The sequence below is a fragment of the Trachemys scripta genome, chromosome 8 (genome assembly GCF_013100865.1).
Source record: "Trachemys scripta elegans isolate TJP31775 chromosome 8, CAS_Tse_1.0, whole genome shotgun sequence".
NCBI lineage: Eukaryota > Metazoa > Chordata > Testudines > Emydidae > Trachemys > Trachemys scripta.
The window spans coordinates 67,665,228-67,683,242 of NC_048305.1; the positions used below are offsets into that span (position 1 = coordinate 67,665,228).

The 18,015-nt window shown below is 38.9% G+C and overlaps 1 protein-coding gene across 4 annotated transcripts in view; it reads right to left on the bottom strand.

Moving 5' to 3' along the window:
- Positions 1–18,015, bottom strand: part of NTNG1 (netrin G1) — a 220,879-nt gene that overhangs the window by 62,514 nt on the left and 140,350 nt on the right. For all 4 annotated transcript variants that reach the window (XM_034778922.1, XM_034778919.1, XM_034778920.1 and 1 more), the window contains exon 5: positions 6,978–7,004. In XM_034778922.1, coding sequence (XP_034634813.1) covers positions 6,978–7,004 — 27 coding nt within the window. The remainder of the gene's footprint in view (positions 1–6,977; positions 7,005–18,015) is intronic.

Here is an 18,015-nt window from a genome sequence, read left to right on the forward strand (position 1 = left end):
TTTTTGGCAATTCCCCCCGGACGGGGGTTTGGGGACCAAAAAGCCGGACATGTCCGGGGAAATCCGGACGTATGGTAACCCTAATTTAAAGGCCAATAGGAACTTTCCCTATTGCTTTTCTTTTCACTGGATTCTTTTATAACAATGTTAGAACAATCTGTAGTGCTAAAGGAACGGAGGGAATATGTATCAAATGGCCATTGGAAATCAAAATTTGGACCAACTGGCACAGTATGGTCTTAATTTGGAGGGTTTATGTGAAACGAGTTGGTAGTTTCAGCCCAATTCCAACTGGACGGACTGGAACACAAAAGACACTGCCACAGTCAGCAGAAATTAAGCATCACCCTTACTGGCTGTTTCAAGTGGCCAAACACTGAGTTGACATGGTGATTAAACTGTGCTCTCAATCCAAGGTGCTGTCCTTCCAGAGGAATGTTGAGGAACGTTGTTGATGGAGTGTGTGGAAGAGGATATTACTGCTCCATGTGCTATGCATGTTCTTTGCCTAACCAGAGTATTTGTCTCCTAAGCTATTACTATTACACAAAGATTGCATTTGCTTACAATTATTAATAAAAATAATTTAATAAAAAGTAGTCTTGAGTTTAGTCCACTCTGAACGTTGACCGGGGCCACTTGAATAACCAAGCCACAGAGGGTCCTGTGGCACCTTTGAGAGTAACAGAAGTACTGGGAGCATAAGTTTCGTGGGTAAGAACCTCACTTCTTCAGATGCAAGTCACGAAAGCTTATGCTCCCAGTACTTCTGTTAGTCTCAAAGGTGCCACAGGACCCTCTGTTGCTTTTTACAGATTCAGACTAACACGGCTACCCCTCTGATACTTGAATAACCAAGTGATCATTTGATTGGTACATAATAGCAGTGACACAACTGTCTGAGAAATTTAGAATTTTGTGATTGGGGAAAATTTGTTTTAAAGTCTTCAGCTTTTAAACCACTTTTATTTAAAAAGTAGGAAAAGCATGAAGGCTTAAAAAAATCACAATCCAATTTCATGTAAACCATTCCAAGTTGAAGTAAAGCTTCATTTAGGCTTGGCCCTGCTATTATCTTCTTAGACTGTAAGTTCAGTTAAAGGCATGTCTCTTTATAGTGTGTATGTAGAGTGCCTCGCACAAAGGGGCCTGCTCTCAGTTGTAGCCTCTGAGTGCTACTGTAATACAAATAATTAATAAATGAAACAATATGTCACTCCTATTTAAATCAGTGGAAGATTTGTATATGAATTGCTGGCATAAATGGGTATAATTAGATCAGGTGATATTTTTATCACTCTCGGGGAGTAAACTATGACAAGGAGAACACTATTTCCCCCTCATTGTATTTCTTATTAGGGTGATGCCTACCTCATGGGATAAGCTTACCTTAGGGATGAAATCAGCTTTTTCTCAAAGGTTAATAGAATACTATAGAATAAAACTGAGCAAAAAAAGAAGAAATGTTACAAAATTTAGTCTAAATCTCCTTCATTTTAGAAATTCAAAAATTTAAAATTAAAAAAATGTAATCCAGTGCTAGCTAGACTGGTTTTTTGGGGCAATGTAGGGCATCTCATACCTGTTCCTTAGACGGATGAAAATTCTGCATTAAAGTGGAGATGGAGTTGTTTTATTTGGCCTGGAAGCTCCTCAGCCCTAACAGCTTTTACAATTGTTGGAAGAATTTGAATTGAATTAGTGGCTTGGGTGTCCAGCTATTCTCTCACAGAAGGAGAGCACTCTTCTGCAGAAGTGGTTTCAATGGGCCCCGATGAGCCTGTGGTGGAAAGTTTTCATAAATCAGAAAAAATCCACTGTTTCTAACCAGCAGACTGTCTGGGTCTCTTCAAACTCAACAGGCTTGATGGCATTTTCTAGTTATCTAAAGGAAAGTAGTAATAAGAATACATAGTAGAGCTAAATACTTCATGGAGGAGGAGAGTGCTGAATCTTTTCCTATGGAGTAGATTATTTTGGTCTATTACAGAACTGGTGAAATTGGCTGTTAAGTGTTGAAGACCTGGTGTATCAGACTGTGGTGCAGAAGATCTCTCTCGCTCGCTCTGTAATCAGGATCTGATTAAAAGTCAGAGAGCTGATTTGGAGAGTTCAGTCTTCTATACTCTATGGAATTCACTGAATATTGTTAGGAAGGAGGAGGAAGAGGTGGAGGTGGGGAAAGAGTGGTAGAGAAAAATTTCATATTCTTTTAGTCATCTTAGCTATACATTTTTCTGTGGCTTTGCAATAAGAACAGCCAGCACTGCACAGATTAAATGCTTGCTGACATTCTCATACTTTCTCCAGTGTCTCATCATTTGATTGCTTTTACCTCATTAACAATTAAACTGAAGACAGCAGTGCAGTTCCTATAGTGTAGGCAGTTAAAATAGCGCTGCAAAAAGAATCTTTCTGACATGGTAACTTTGAAATTAGCTGGAGGTGATAAAGATTGCACCTTCAAAAATGGTGAATGTGAAAAATATTGAAGTGCCATTGGCTGTGTCTACTGATGGCTAAAGCCAGGCTCTTCAGATGTGTGATGTTGGTGGATCTGGTGAAAAAAAAAATTTTTTTGTGCCCCAATAAAACTTTTGTAGTTTACCTTTCACAATGTTGCAGCAAATACATTCTCCTAAACTACTGTCACCCCACATGGGAATTTTCTCTTCCAGGGTTAAGTAGTTGTTAAGTTCCCTTGCTCATTCAATTTCAGGAAGTGCTGTAGGTTGTACAAATGTGAAATAGATTTGTGATGAGACTTACTGAAGAAATGGTATAAAAGACTCCCAAACTCTTTTCATATGGGACATTAAGGTTTTCCTCCAGATCTGGAGTTCAAATTAATGCTCTACTTGCACAATTAATTTTTTATATTCTAGAAAACCTAATTAGTTAAAGAGCAATTAAAATTAAACTTATTTTTGGGATTTAGAAGTATTAAAGCAAAGGCAGAGGGAGTGTGGGGACAAATACTGTAGCTTCCTTTGATGTTATGACTATGATGATTAATAATAATGCTTGGCTAAGAAGATGATTAACCTTGTTATTTTATTCACAATTCACATTTGTATCAAACAAAACCTAAATCAGAATATGTTGTTGCTGTGTCAAAACCAACATCTGTATAATATCAAGCCAGTTTCAAATGTCTTCAAGGAGAAAAACATTTGAGAAGTCTCTTGTCAGGGTGATGGATTTCTGGGAGAAACTTTTTCTTTATGCACTAATAGATCAACTCAAATAATAATAGAGATTAATAAGCAAGGGCCAAATTCTGCACTTCATTATGCACGTTGAATCTCCTACTTTAAGTTAATGGAGATTGCATGTGTCTATTCAGGACTAGAACTTGGCTCTACAAAAAGGGCTCAATCGTGCAACCCCTAAAGTTAATGACAAAACTTCCTACTGACTTCAGTGGTGCATGATATCAGGACCATAATATTTACAGTGATGTAAATAATGAGAGAACTGGAACTCAACTGTTTGTTAGCAAAAACCTTGGGTAACATGCAAATTCGTATAAGCATATCTGAGACCACTTAAAAAAAAGTGTTCATCCTGACACTGTTGCCAAGCCTGAAAACCACCCAGCTGATATTTTAAGGTTATGGAAGCAATGCATGAAAGTCATGCCAATACAATCTTTTTACTTGTGTGTCTTGAATTGGTTATCATTCTAAGAGAGATTTCTGTTTATTTGAAATTGGCAATTAGAAAAACAAAAAACAAACTCAAAACAAAACATAAAATGCCATTTGATTATCTTGATTGCATCTTGCATTTCAATATATGGTCTGTCGCTAAACTCTGACTCATCTGCCACCAGCAGGCTTCAGAGGTGATAATCACCCACACAAAGCTATTTGCACATCATGTCAATCCTATCCCATGTCTAATTATACTCTTTATAACAAACTGTTTAGCATAATTAGTGAAATTATGCTCCACAGGAATAAGGATAGAAGTTATCTGATAGAAGATTAAAGTTTTTTAAAGTCAGGCATACAGGTACAAGCTAATGACTTTGCTATTTGGTCACAATAAAATACATTTTAATATATTTGCCTACATACAATTATTGTTGAAAGTAAGTCAGAGTAACTTTTTGTATAATATTTACAAATTTGGATGAAGGCATAACTGATCATAAAAGCCTACATAATTATGAAATGGTTTTGGGATTCATAAATTGCTAACAATCTCACCAATATTTTTCCAGCTACGGCTGAAAAATGCTGTAAAGACCAGCACTGGAATCAAGTATGCTGGAAATGATCAAAGAACCTATTACTCAATTGATAGACAACAGCAGGTACAAATGACCTTAATGGGAAAGCTCTGGTTTAATTTTTTTTGTGTGTGTAGATGATCAGAAAGGATGTTTATTTAATGACCACTCTTTCTTTGTGTTTAAACTTTAATGATATGCTGCTTTAATATGAGATGCTTTGAGATCAAAGAGAACACAGTATTATACATATATGTACACAAAGATAAATATATACATCGTTGATTTTTCTTTGGGCATGCTTTGATCGTAAAAGTCTTATGGGTGTTACATGAACATCTGTTGCAGTGACATTTTTTTTTGTATGTTGGCAGTTTTGTGTTCATTTTTTCCGTATTAAACTGGGAAAAGCTTGAAGCATACAAAAGCCAATACACCAGATTATTGTTTCATAGCAGGCAAAAAACGGTCTCACCTGAGAATAATTTCCTGTCCCCAGCTGAGGACAGAAATCTACCCTTATGAACACAAATATTGTATTAGCATAGACAAAAAGAAAAGAAATCATGCAGAATCCATTAAAGCAGCCTCAAATAATTAATCATGTTTGTTTTTTAAGTATTGATTGTAATTCTGTTAAATCATAGTTACATAGTGGAGTAGAATCAAGAAGTCAAGGGGCTCTCCATTGTTTAACAACAATTCTGTTATTTCTATCATATAGGAAAGGCCTTTAGAAAATTGTGCCATGAACAGCCACTTTTCCCCCCGAGCTACTCAATACCCCTGTCGGGGAGGAGGAATGTAGTGGGTAGAAGCCAAACAATGTAGTCATATCTTTGTGTACTCATAAATTGGTGCTCATGCTTCATGCATTCCACATGGGTAGGAAAATTTGTTGAACCCTGCCTCATCTCAAAGGACATCTATACCAGATATATTTAAGATAATACACAGACTTGCAGTAACTACTGTATTTCCTAAGGGATGTTAAACTGAATGTTGTCTATTTTAATAAGTAAATGACACCAATCACCTCACTGTAAAAGTTCACAGAATTAAGAGGTCAACAATGCATCCTTTCAGGTCACCATTGATTAAAAAAATATTTGAGTTTCCCTATTAAGTATTCAAAGGCCAACATCTGCTGATGCTCAGAGATGGTGAATGTGGTGAAGAAGGCTGTATGGAGCGTAAAGTGAAAATCACAGCGATGTAGTCCATGCAACACAGTATTGACAAACAGTAGCACAACTGAGCTCCAAAAAGCTATTTTGCCATTTATCCATTTCTGTTACTTATGATTGTGGGATTCCAGATAATAATAGTCTGATAATCTCTTTTTATTGCCTTTTATTTAGTTCCTTTTTTGGATACAAAATACATGTGCAAATGCAATTGTCAAGGTTGTGAAAGTAGCACATCATTGTGCATTTGCAGTGAGGCAAATGTCGAGGGAGACACTAAAGCAGAAAAATTAGACTCTCAAAACTGAAGTCTTTCATTGGCAAGTTGTTGTTGATGCTGTTTTGCTATTTAAGGTGGCAAACTGGATGCGATAGGATTAAACTGGCATCTAGATGGACATGAAACACTACTCCCCTTTACAAAGAGGCTAGTTTTGATGGCATTTAATATGCTGTCTAGTGCTTAACAAATCAGTGCCTAAGCCTGTTCATGCGCTTAAGTAAACTGAACTGATTTATAAATTGAAAGACCTGACCACGCATTTATAAGAAGCAAGGCAGCTGCTTTATCCAAATTATTAGAATATTGCTTTTCAGCCAGATATCAGGTATTGCAAATCTTTTTTTGACACTGCTAAAATTGTGATAGACCTGCAGAGCACAAAATCTGTGCCTAAAGCCTATGCAAAGCAGAGGCTTTCACTCAGCTACTGAATGATACCTTTTCTGCTTCAGCGCTTTATTTCTAATTAGCTATCATTCCATGACTATACCCGCTTCACAACTGTCGGATGGTTTGACTCAAAGACCATATTCTTATTTTTTTGCATTGTTTTTATTTATAATAGCTGATTTTTTTAAAAAGGCAATTTTGTATTTTATTAGCTGTTTTAAATGTTTTCATTTTATACAATAAAATGAATCTCAACAAAGAACCTATTTATTCTGTTCAAGGCCTGAGCTAGAGTCCACTGATGTCAATTAAAAGATATTCTCTAGTTTAGCTCTATGGCCTGTGTTATACAAGGTCACGTTAAATGATCACCATTGTCCCTGTCTGGCTTTGGAATCTATGAATCAATTGAAAGACTCCGATTGATACATTACATTCACTAGATTAAAAACAAAAAGAAATACATTTTAGTGCATTCTTCCATTTCCCCTTATATTTGTCTATTTGTATATATAGCTCTAAGGGCTCTACTCTTCTTGGGTATTAATAAAGTTTGATGTTTTAGAAAATGTACTTGATAATATTTTTCTACCCAATGCCATCCTGATGTTCCAATTTGTAATGCTAACGCTTTTATTTGCTGATCAAGAAGCTGTGTTTTCAGACAGATGTACTGTCATGAGCTACATATCATATTCTCTTTGATCACATAATGCAGTTACATGTAAATGCAGCATGGCAAAGTCAATAATATAGTCCCCTTACCGTAAAGCACATTTCAGTGAAACATTATCTACAACAGAAATGGATGTTGGGAAAATAGAGCTAAGAAGCTGAATAAGATAGCAAAGCTAGTCTAGATTTGCTTTTTATTACTTACTACCAATACTGGAAATACTGGGAATACCTGTAGAAAAAGAGAGCAAAAAGGGCACAGTTAGTGGTTTACTGTAGGTGTCTAAAAGGCTACAGCATTACATCAAATATTTGGAACTTCTTTTCTCATACTTCCATAAACTTCAGAATACTGTATCAATTAACAGCTAGAATCAAGCACTTGCACATACATCATGCAAGCCTTCTATTTCTAATTGTAGAGGCTTTGGGTTCTTTAATATGAGATTGCAGGGAATTTTGGAAGGTATTTGTTGTGTTCAAAAATGACATTTGGAGTATTTCTGAGACATTCAGCTTTTTTCTGCTCTCATAACTTCATGCAGTTGTTCAGAACAATTCTGTACTCATACTAAACAGTTATTAGGTTTCTGTTCTGGACAATAAATACAGGCCATGATGTATCAGGTATATCTAGGAAACTATTTTAATACAGGTCTAGATGCATTATTAGCTGCTTCAGTTGACTGCTGAAAATCATTTGGTTCTTTATTAGATTAACTTTATCTAGCTATCATTTTTGTTCCTCTTTTACCTGTCAGTTGTCTGGATTAAGCTATGTAATAGAAATTTAATTGAGCAAAATAATACAACACATTAGGTCACTCATATTGATCATGCCCCTCACTGATTTTTCTGCTCTCACTTCAATTCTCAAGTTGAAATAATGTGGGAGAACCACTCTAGAGTGTGACTGGACTTTGTAGAAAATGTGGATGTGCAATACTCCTTGCAATATAGTTCTCCTTAGCTTAAGTGAAACATGTCTATGAGACTATTTACAGGACCATAGGCTAAAGTCACAAACTGCAGATCAGTATTTAAATCCCTGCTACTTGAATCATCTCAGTTAAATAGTTTGCCTTTTATAAGTTTTATTGACTTTTGATGGCATGGTATTATAGTGTAGAAATCTATTTCTCCATTAGCATCTACTATCCTTTTAAATTCCTTCCTGAAATTCTTAATGCAGAGAAACTATGGGATGGATTCTGCAACCTTTACTCAAGGGAATGACTTGCAGGAGTATGCATTACTCAGTGTAGACTAGGGTTGCAGAATCAGGCTTATTTTATTATAATTATTTTCATTATCATATATTAGGTAGTAACCTACTCTGCATTATGGCTATATCCTAGGCTCTGTCAGATTCTTTGCACCAGTAGAGCCTTGGGCTTCTCAAGTCTGCTGGGAATTCTGCCAGGGTGGCAGCATCACTGGGGATGTAGAATACACAACCGAATATAGGCAGTCCTTGGATTTACGACACAATTGGTTCCTGAAAATTGCGTAGTAAGTCGAAACATTGTAACTTGGAACTGCAATACACACTATTGGGACTGAGCATCGAAGCCAATGGTCGTAAGTCGAATCAGTATGTCAATTCAGAAATGTTGTAAGTGGTGTTCGTCTTAAGTAGCACATCATAAAGTTGAGGCCTGCCTGTACATTCTCCACGGCAATCTGGTTTAGGAGCATGGCTGGGAGGAAAAGGAGTACATATTGAGGCAGCTCTAAATTACATCATGATTGGGGCCATGTAGCACTACTAGCTCCAGAGTCAGGGAATCATAAATTGCTTCTTTGTGACTCCCCACCTCAATTACAGATGGTGCTTTTTGGGCACTTGTGAGAATTGTGCCCTAAAAGTCTTATATTCTGTTTGGAAACTCTATGTGCTCAGTCATGCGAGGTGCAGAGTATCACCTTATAGAAGGCTCTCAGCAATTTTCAGGACTGGGCTCCATATGCAAACACTATTTATAAAATAATGTATTTTACTCCTCCTGAAAATAAACTGATGTTTAAAGGGAAACTCCAGCAATCTTTCAAAATTTCAGAATCATATAATTAGTATCATAGACTACAACACTGATATTTTTAAAGAGAAAATTAAAATTATATTTATAGAAATAAAAAACCTCTCATTCCACTGCTGCCATCTTTTCTTGGAAACAGATTAACAATGATAGACTCTCTTTCCCATTGTTTTAAATAGAAAAGGAACTCAACTTTGAACATTATTTTTAGATGAGCTTTAGTAACATTTCTGTGTGGCAGTTTAGTCATGTTTTTAATTAACATGTTTTATTTTCTTTATACACAGATGGGACTTGTACAGATAAAAAGGCAGGTAATATTCTCACAGCTCCCCTGTGAAATGGTATTTTAATATTTCCTTTTATGTGTACACACACACACACACACACACACACACACACACACACACACACACACCCCTTCTCTTCCTCTCCAAGGCAAGTTGCAAGGTGGGGAGAGGTTTTCTTATTTATTTGTACTTCTCTTCCTTTACTGTATCTCAAAAATCTCAATGAAAAATAACAATGAACATTTCCTTCACAATGAGGAGTAATGAAAACAAGGTAACTGCTTGCCTGAAGGACTTTGCATTAATCTTGTTAGCTTGTTTTCACATTCCCTATTTGAGAAGCTTCTTTTGCTATTTCCATACAGATTTCTCAATAAGGAAAGAGAAGCTCTGAGTGACAGTGTACTTTTCTCTGTCTCCTAAAATATGTTTGGCCCTGGAAGGAGACGGAAAAATAAATTGTGCACATAACAGGAAAACGCTTTATAGCAGCAGTTCTCAAAGGGTGGGTTGCAACCCCAAAGCGGGTTGCTACCCTGTTTTAAGGGGGTCGTCAGGGCCAGCGTTAGACTGGCAAGGAGCCAGGGCAGAAAGCCCCACCCTGAGTCCTGCAATCATGGGGTTCAGACTGAAGCCACGGGGTGGGGGGCTTTTAGGGAGGGTGGGGGGCACCTGCCCCACTGAGTTTCATACCACAAATTTCAGCTCTGCACATGGCAAGGCTGACAGCCAGAGCCCAAGCTCCTCCACAGCAGGGCTTCAAGCCTGAGCAACTTAGCTTTGCGCACCCTGTGGCATGGGGCCACAGGTAGTTGCCCTGCTTCCCACCTCTTAACCCCAGCTCTGTGCATCACTTACTCTACTCAGCACCTAGCAAGGAATCAACACGTGTTGTAGTTAAAGCCAGTTTGAAAAGTTGCTGTAGAAATAATTTTAGCAAGGGACTGTTTTCTGAAGAAAGGTGGAGGAAAGGGAGGCAATGAATGGGAGTCAGTTGCCACTTGCAGCAAAAGAAGAGCTCACAATGAGGATCTAAGCAGCAGTAAAATACCAGGAAACCAAAAATACAATTAGAAGTATTTGGAATAGGGATTTACTGGGCTGATTTTGAGGGGGAGCCATGGTCACAGTGTCTGGTGTATGGTGAAGTTCTGGCAAAGGAGAGCTTAAAACCATCTAAAATGTGGCACCCATTTGGAGACATGGTGCAGTTTTATTCAAACAAAACTACTTGATTTCTTTTTTTCTTCAGCAAAAGCTGAGAGAGCTACAGGGCCAGAAGAGAGTACTGAGTTTGGGAGCTACAACAAATGAGAGAGCCCTTGAGGCATCTTCTGCTGTGTCATACTGGATAGGTAAAACTGGGAAACCACACTCTACTGAAGAAGCTTGTTTTCTGCCATGTGCCAAGGAATGATTTGATTATATTGGGGCAAGGTGCTGCGACTCAACTTGATTCAATTCCCCTGTCTTAATGACACTATTGCCAGGTGTATTCACAGTATGGCAAATGATGTGACTAAACAAGTGATTGCCAAAATCAAGCAAAGTTCTTTTTTTCCCATTCAACTTGATGAAACAACAGATGTGTCGGGGACTGTTCAGGTGCTGACATATGTAAAATTTGAGAACGATGAAAAACTCCAAGAGGAATTTCTGTTCTGCCGGCCATTACTACAGTGTGCTACAAGGGAACAGCTCTTTGCACTTTTCGATGCTTTTGTTTCTGGTTCTGGCTTGGAATGGCAGTGCTGTGTAGGAATTGGCAGTGACAGTATTTCTGCAATAACTGGAAAAAACAGTGGGCCAGTCACCCGAGTGCAGGCTGTTGCACCGCAAGCAGTTTGGATGCACCGTTTATACACAGGCAAGCCCTAGTTGCAACAACAACAAAAAAAAGCCAACTGTTCTAAAACAAGTTCATGATGAAGCTGTTCGCACAGTCAACTTAATCAAGAGCAGCTCAACAAGTGTATATCTGTTTGGAGCTTTGTGTGGTGAGATGGGAGTTGAGCACCATCAGTTACTTCATCACAGAAAAGTTTGGTGGCTGTCTCGGGGAAATGTTTGTTTGTTTGTTTGAAAATGTTTTTCAAATGTTTGTTTGAGTTCAGATGAAGATTCCCTGCTGGCTGAAAAGTTTGCAGATACTAAGTGGCTTGCTTTGCTGGCTTACCTGGCAGACATTTTTGAATGCCTAAATGAGTTCAATACCTCACTTCTCTCTCTGACAAAATTGAAAGCTGGAGCAAGAAACTTTCCTTATGGTATGTGTGTGGATACTGGCAATTTTGAAGGGTTTTTTTACTGGATGACTTTTTGGATGAAAATGCCTTGCCAAAGCATGACTTGCAACCCATTATCATCAGCCACCTGGAAAGCCTTAAACTACAGTTTCAGGAGTACTTCCCTGAAAAGGATCAGAAAACAGAGGTGTGGATTAGAAATCCCTTTAATGTAGAAGTGCTGTTATGTCACTTAGGCCTGGTCTATACTACCCGCCTGAATCGGCGGGTAGAAATCAACCTCTCGGGGATCGATTTATCGCGTCCCATCGGGACGCGACAATCGATCCCCGAATCGGCGCTCTAACTCCACCAGCGGAGGTGGTAGTAAGCGCCGCCGACAAAAAGCGGCAGAAGTCGATTTTGCCGCCGTCCTCACAACGGGGTAAGTCGGCTGTAATACATCGAATTCAGCTACGCTATTCACGTAGCTGAATTTGCGTATCTTAAATCGACTCCCCGCTGTAGTGTAGATGTACCCTTACAGTGAAAGAAATGTTAATGGACCTTTCCTGTGATGAGACATTGATGCTGGGATTTCCGAACAACCTCTTGCTAACTACTGGATTTTTGTGTGAGAAGAATATCCAGAGCTGTCATTTGCAGCACTGAAAGCGCTTAGGCCATTTTCGTCCACCTACCTGAGTGTAGCTGGCTTTTTAGCACTGACCTTACTGAAAAACAAATACAGGGTCTGCCTCACTGTTGAAGATGACCTCTGTCTTTATCTCAGCCACACACAGCCCCCTTCGAGGATTTGTGTTCATCAATACAAGCATACCCGTCCCCTGAGGTACATATTTATTTTTTACTGCTGGATATAAAGATTGTCTTGTGAATTTAAATATTTAGTGGCTACTTTTTTGTAGTGCATTTTTTTATTTAAAATATTAACTGTTTCAGAGTAACACAGTGCACTGGGCTCCTGTAGTAATTTTTGTTTTCAGAAGAGAGTCGCAGTGCAGTGGAGTTTGAGAACCCCTGCTTTATGGTAACATCAATTGTCAGGAGTTCTGGAGGCATATATTAGACTTGATTTTCTGGTTGAGCTGTGCTTGCTGCAAGCACTTAAGGTGATGAGCAAAAGGAAAGTTTAAGGTATCTTTTTTTTTTTTTTTTTTGGCTGATCCTGGGGTCATGTAGGAGTTTGCACCTTATGGCTGCTCTGCTATGCACCTGTCTGTGGCACTAACGGGCCATTCTGGCATCCAGGAATAACTGGAGTGGAGAGACAACCACATTGCCATGGCAGGGCTTCTGGGGAGAGTCTGGCCTAAAGCTTCTGTGTCACTGGGAGAATGTTTAGTTGATCTGATTAACGGGGATTCTGGCCCCTTTACACCAGTGGAATGGTGCAAATAGGCTGTAGAGTGATGGAGAATCAGACCCATTATCTATCTTGATATAGAACTCCCACTCCTCATCTAAATATAAAAAGTAAACAAAACCAAGTTAATTTATAACAAAACTGCATTTTCCTATACACCGCTTTAAAATGCATTTAAATTTAACTAAATACAGTGTTCATATCTGAATGCTTTCCCCTCTGAAATCAATGGGAAAGAGATTCTCTCTGTCAGTTAATCTGATCACAGGGAAATTAGCAACCTCCATAAGTAAAGCTCAGAACCATGTACTGCCACAGATAGCTCTCTAGTAATATCTATATTTTTAGATTTGACCTGTTAGAAGCAAATTCACTGTAAATATATATACATATACACACAATATTTGATAGAAAATATCTGGAGTTTTCCTTTTAAAGGCTTATAACTTGGATTTCTCCAATTATCACTCATCTGATTTTTATGAAATCTCAAATTTTTCTCTATTGCCTATCGAAGGAAAATTATACTTAACTTTTTTTAGCTACACAGTAAAGAAATTTAATAAAATCAGATGCTCACACAGAAAATAAATTTTAGAATTCTTTTGCAGGTTTGTATAAAGTATATATCAGCCAATAAACAATTGTTTTCAAAGATGGATTGATAGTAACTGCTGATTATTAACTATATCAGAATCTTTCTTGAAAAGGATGTTTTCCTGTTATTGGAGCATTCCACAGTGCATGTTTTAACACCTGGAGGTGAATTAAATTTGGATCCTGTACCAAGGAGTCAGTTCAGGGCTGTTAAGTTCCACATCTGATGCTTTGCTAGAATATCTGTACTGCAGCATGACCTGGCAGTGAGTCTTTTTTCCTTTTTCAAATCCCCTGTGGAGGTATGATTACAGCATCATAACTTCAGCATCAATTTTAGAAGCTCTAAATTTCCTAGTGATTGAAAATCCTGAGATGCTGTAAGAAACTTGCCTCTTCTAATCCTCCAAGGGGACTGATTAGTTATGATCATGTGTTTTCAAATTTCTATTGAGCCAGAGGACTACACACAGCAAAACATACGTTTCTCAGGAAACCTGGCTTATGTGTTTCCCTGTAATAGCCCTAGAACTCCTGTTACTGTAAAAACTGCATTTGTTTGCTTTAGAAAGTCACAATTTTTTAATTCACTGCAAGAGAATGGTGTATGTGAAGATTATCACTTATTTTGTGTTCATGCTCCTCCAAGGAATATCACTAGAAATGTGTCTCTATTTCATTTGAACAGGCATGAGAAAATATTTGATCAGTATTTTAAAATAGAGGTGGGCTAACTATGGCCTGCAGGACCATCCGGCCCTGGTCCGGGAGGCTCGCCCCACTGTCCTCCCTCCCCCTCAGCCTCAGCTCGCTCCCCCGCCGGCGCAATACTCTGGGCGGCGGGGCTGTGAGCTCTTGGGGCAGCGCAGCTGCAGAGCCGGTCCTGACCCAGTGCTCTGAGCTGCGTGGCGGCAGCGGTGTGGCTGGCTCCAGCCGTGTGGCGCGGCTGTAGCGCTGCCAGCCACCGGTGCTCCAGGCAGCGCAGTAAGGGGGCAAGGGGGGGGGTTGGATAGAGGGCAGGGGAGTTCAGGGTGGTGGTCAGGGTGTGGGAGTGTGGATAGGGGTCAGGGGGGAACAGGGAATTGAATGGGGGCAGGGGTCCGGGGGGGCTGTCAGGAATGAGAGGAGGGGTTGGATGGGGTGGTGGGAGTCCAGGGGCAGACAGGGAGAGGGTGTGTGTGGATGGAGCCATCAGGGAATAGGGGGGGTTGGATGGGGCAGGAGTCCCGGGGGTGGGGGGGCAGATAGGAGGTGGGGGCCGGGCCACGACCCCCTCCCCTAACCGGCCCTCCATACAATTTGTGAAACCCGATGCGGCCCTCAGGCCAAAAAATTTGCCTGCCCCTGTTTTAAAACATAAGCCCTTTTCCCTTGATGATTCAGTCTCTCAGGCCCAGTCTTTCAGTCTCTATATGTAGGAAGCTCCTACTGAGGTTAATGGGAGTTTTGGGTGTGTAGAGGCATACTTTATGCCTGGGCATACTTTATTTCTAAGAAAGCACAATGCATGAAGAACTTTTGGAAGCCACAAATAAAACACAATCCATTCTCGGACTCTTAATAATTTGTGCAACAGTTACCTGGCTTTCTTATGCTAGAATTTAGTGACTGTTTAGTGCTGCAGTTTATTTTACCCTATGTAAACAGATTTGTTTCAAGTCAGTCAGGGAAACTGAAGTATTCCATCTCCCAGCAGTAGGTGTCACTATAACTATCAAAAACAACTGCAAAGGCTTAGTGGAGAGGGAACAGTGCATTAGAATAATTTTGCAAGTCACACTTTTAAAAAATATAGCAAATGTTACCTACAGTGTATTGTTTTTCAAGTGTGAATCTGGAACCTTTTATTAACCACTAAAGTTGATGTCTAATATGAGGGAAGACAGTTTATCAACTGCAGTTTATCCTGACATTTCTCTTTCCCTGAATGCCCCAGCTCAAATACACTGCAATTTATTTTCTTTTCTTTTCCCTCCATCAGGTCTTCCAACTTCTCTCTGTGGCTTACTACCTGCTCTAAGTCCTCATGAGCTAGCCAAGTTCAGTAAGTTGTACATGCTGAGAATAACAGGAAGCATTTCTATTTTGTAACATTTTACCCCACTTATCTCATCTTTCCTGCCTATCATGGATCTATCATCATTGTACAACACTGCTCTTCAAGCAGGTTCCCATACTTCATATCAGTATCATACCACAAAGGCTTCTTCCAACCTACAGATCGAAGTAGGATCTCTTTAGAAAGCTACTTCCAGTCACTTGAGCCAACCTCAGATACTAACTTCAGTGAAGCTAATTTAGCTTTGACAAGGAATAGGGATGGGGTCTCGCTCTAATTGTGGGCATGCATGAACAAGATGGGTAGCTATTTAGGGACATGACTAGGAATCCTGCTAATATACAAACTCTTGGCCCCTTTCACTCATATCACTCCATTAAAATGGCACTATATCATCACATTTTAATAGGAATGGGTGCCAGATGAGATGAGTTTGGATGAGAAATCAGCATACTATCTCAAGTGTCATATCTTCTGCCAAAACCCCTCTCTGTGACAGCTGTGCCACATTGCAAGTAAAAAGAGTTATGAGGCAGAGAAGGATTAAGGCAGTATTGCTGACATCCAGGTCCTATTGTCAGAGAGAGTCCCAGTGCAGATGTAATTTAGCAAGCTGCTTATGGCTGGCTGTTGCCTGGGAAGGAACCTAGGTCCATGTTGTCCTGATCAATCCCTCATTTCATGTGACACTATGGCCTGGGAGAAGGACTGGCAGAAGTAGGGAGATGTGTAATTCTGAAGTGTCCAGACTGTTTGGTGCAGTTTATTCACTGATGGGATAAATTTTGGTGGCTAGGACCCAAAATAGTCTTAGATACCATTATTCAACTGAGCAAAGTAGGTAACACCTGAATGTGAAAGAAAACCTAAACAATTGGAGAAAGAAAAGACCAATGCTGTCAGACGTTTGTGGCTGCTGACTAGAAAAGCTATTCTATAGCAGGCACGTGGGAAATCTGGTAAGATCACTTGGAGTGTCAAAACATGTTGCATAACAAAACTGACTATGGCATGTGACAGCATCAGGAGACACAAAAGAGTAAACAGGATGGAACTCGAAATGTTAAGCAGCAGTAAATACAGAGTTATCAGTCATTCCAGTAAGTGATGGACTAACCAATGCCCTTTCACAAGGAACAAAAGCAAAGAGGGGAAATATTTTGCACAGTCAAGAAAAAAACCCAGTTGATGATAATTAAGAACATAGAAAACAGGATTATCCCAAAGTTCAGATTATGGTAGACTGATCTATTAAGTTTCATGAACAAAAGCTGGCTGTGATGGTTTCAGCAGTAGAGCTAAGTGAAGGACAGAAGTTTTATTTCATGATGGATTTAGAGATTTTCAACTTTGCATTTGTTCCAAATTGGAGCAAAGATTAAAAAAAATTGAAATTCTCTTCGAAGGAAAATTCCATTTTTTTCATTTCTAGCCCTTCAAAACATTTCATTTCAATTTTAACTTTTAAATTTTGTATTATATACTAATAATTCAAAATAAAAAAAATCAAAACAAAAGATGCAAATGTTTTGTTCAGAAAATGTCAGCACAGGATTTTTTGACACCTGTTTCTGTTGGAATTTTGGGACTTTTTTTTTTTCCCCAAATAAAATTGGGGGAAATTTGACCCAATTTCAAGAAACATTTTGATGTAACTGCACATTCTGATGGAATATGATTCCATTAAAGTTTCTCCAACCAGCGCCAGTCAGTAATCTATACCAAGTGACAATGCCATTGTTTTGCTGGCACATGCTCAGTTGACGTACGATTACATAAACGGCACAGCAAATATGGAGGTAGAGGGAACATTGATTTCACACACCGATGTATTTTACCCCTAGACTCAAGCACAGCAAGTTTATTTTGGAGTTGGGATGCTGAATGAAGCCTGTAGAGAGCGTGTGATCAAAAACAGTGGCTCTCAAAATTTTTCTGGACATAGTTAGACAATCACTTTTTCTACAACATGGAAAAATGAGAATACTCTTACAAAGTACCCCTCCCCTTTTCTTTTTGAAGGTTCATTTTTTCTACCTGGTAAGAATTTTTCATAATTTCATGCCTCACACTTCATGGTTTGTTACTTGGTCTATTACTCTCAGGTTTAACTTGATAAGGTCCTGCTTCCTGTGATATTCATTTTTGAGTTTTGATTCCTCCCTGCTGCTGTTTTGAAGTGTTAGATAACATTTGAAGCATTGCACATTGCTGCTGATTTTTAAACTTTTCATTCAACTGCAGTACATAACTCTATTTCTTCTAAATAATTTTTCAGTGAATGGTTATATTCTAAAACCAGCCTTTTGCTTTTAATCGGGGCGAAATGCCAGCCTTTTTTCTAAAGCAGCTAGTAAGTGATGTCCAAAAGGTTTGATGATTTTGTTTATTTCTTTTCCTCATAGGGATTTAGGTGCATAACTTGAATTAGAGGAAACTGAATTATTGTATATTTCCAGAATGCATAAATAGGAGAATAGATGCCTGTATTTTTGTTTTCATGCCCCTTTTCTCCATATCCTGTCTACAGTCTGTGCACATGACTCTCAATAACATCAAGCAAATAGGAGTAGATGGCCTATAAAGTTGTATTGTAATGGTGGTTAAGCATCTTACACTGGCAATTATGCTAGTGTTGAGCTAGAA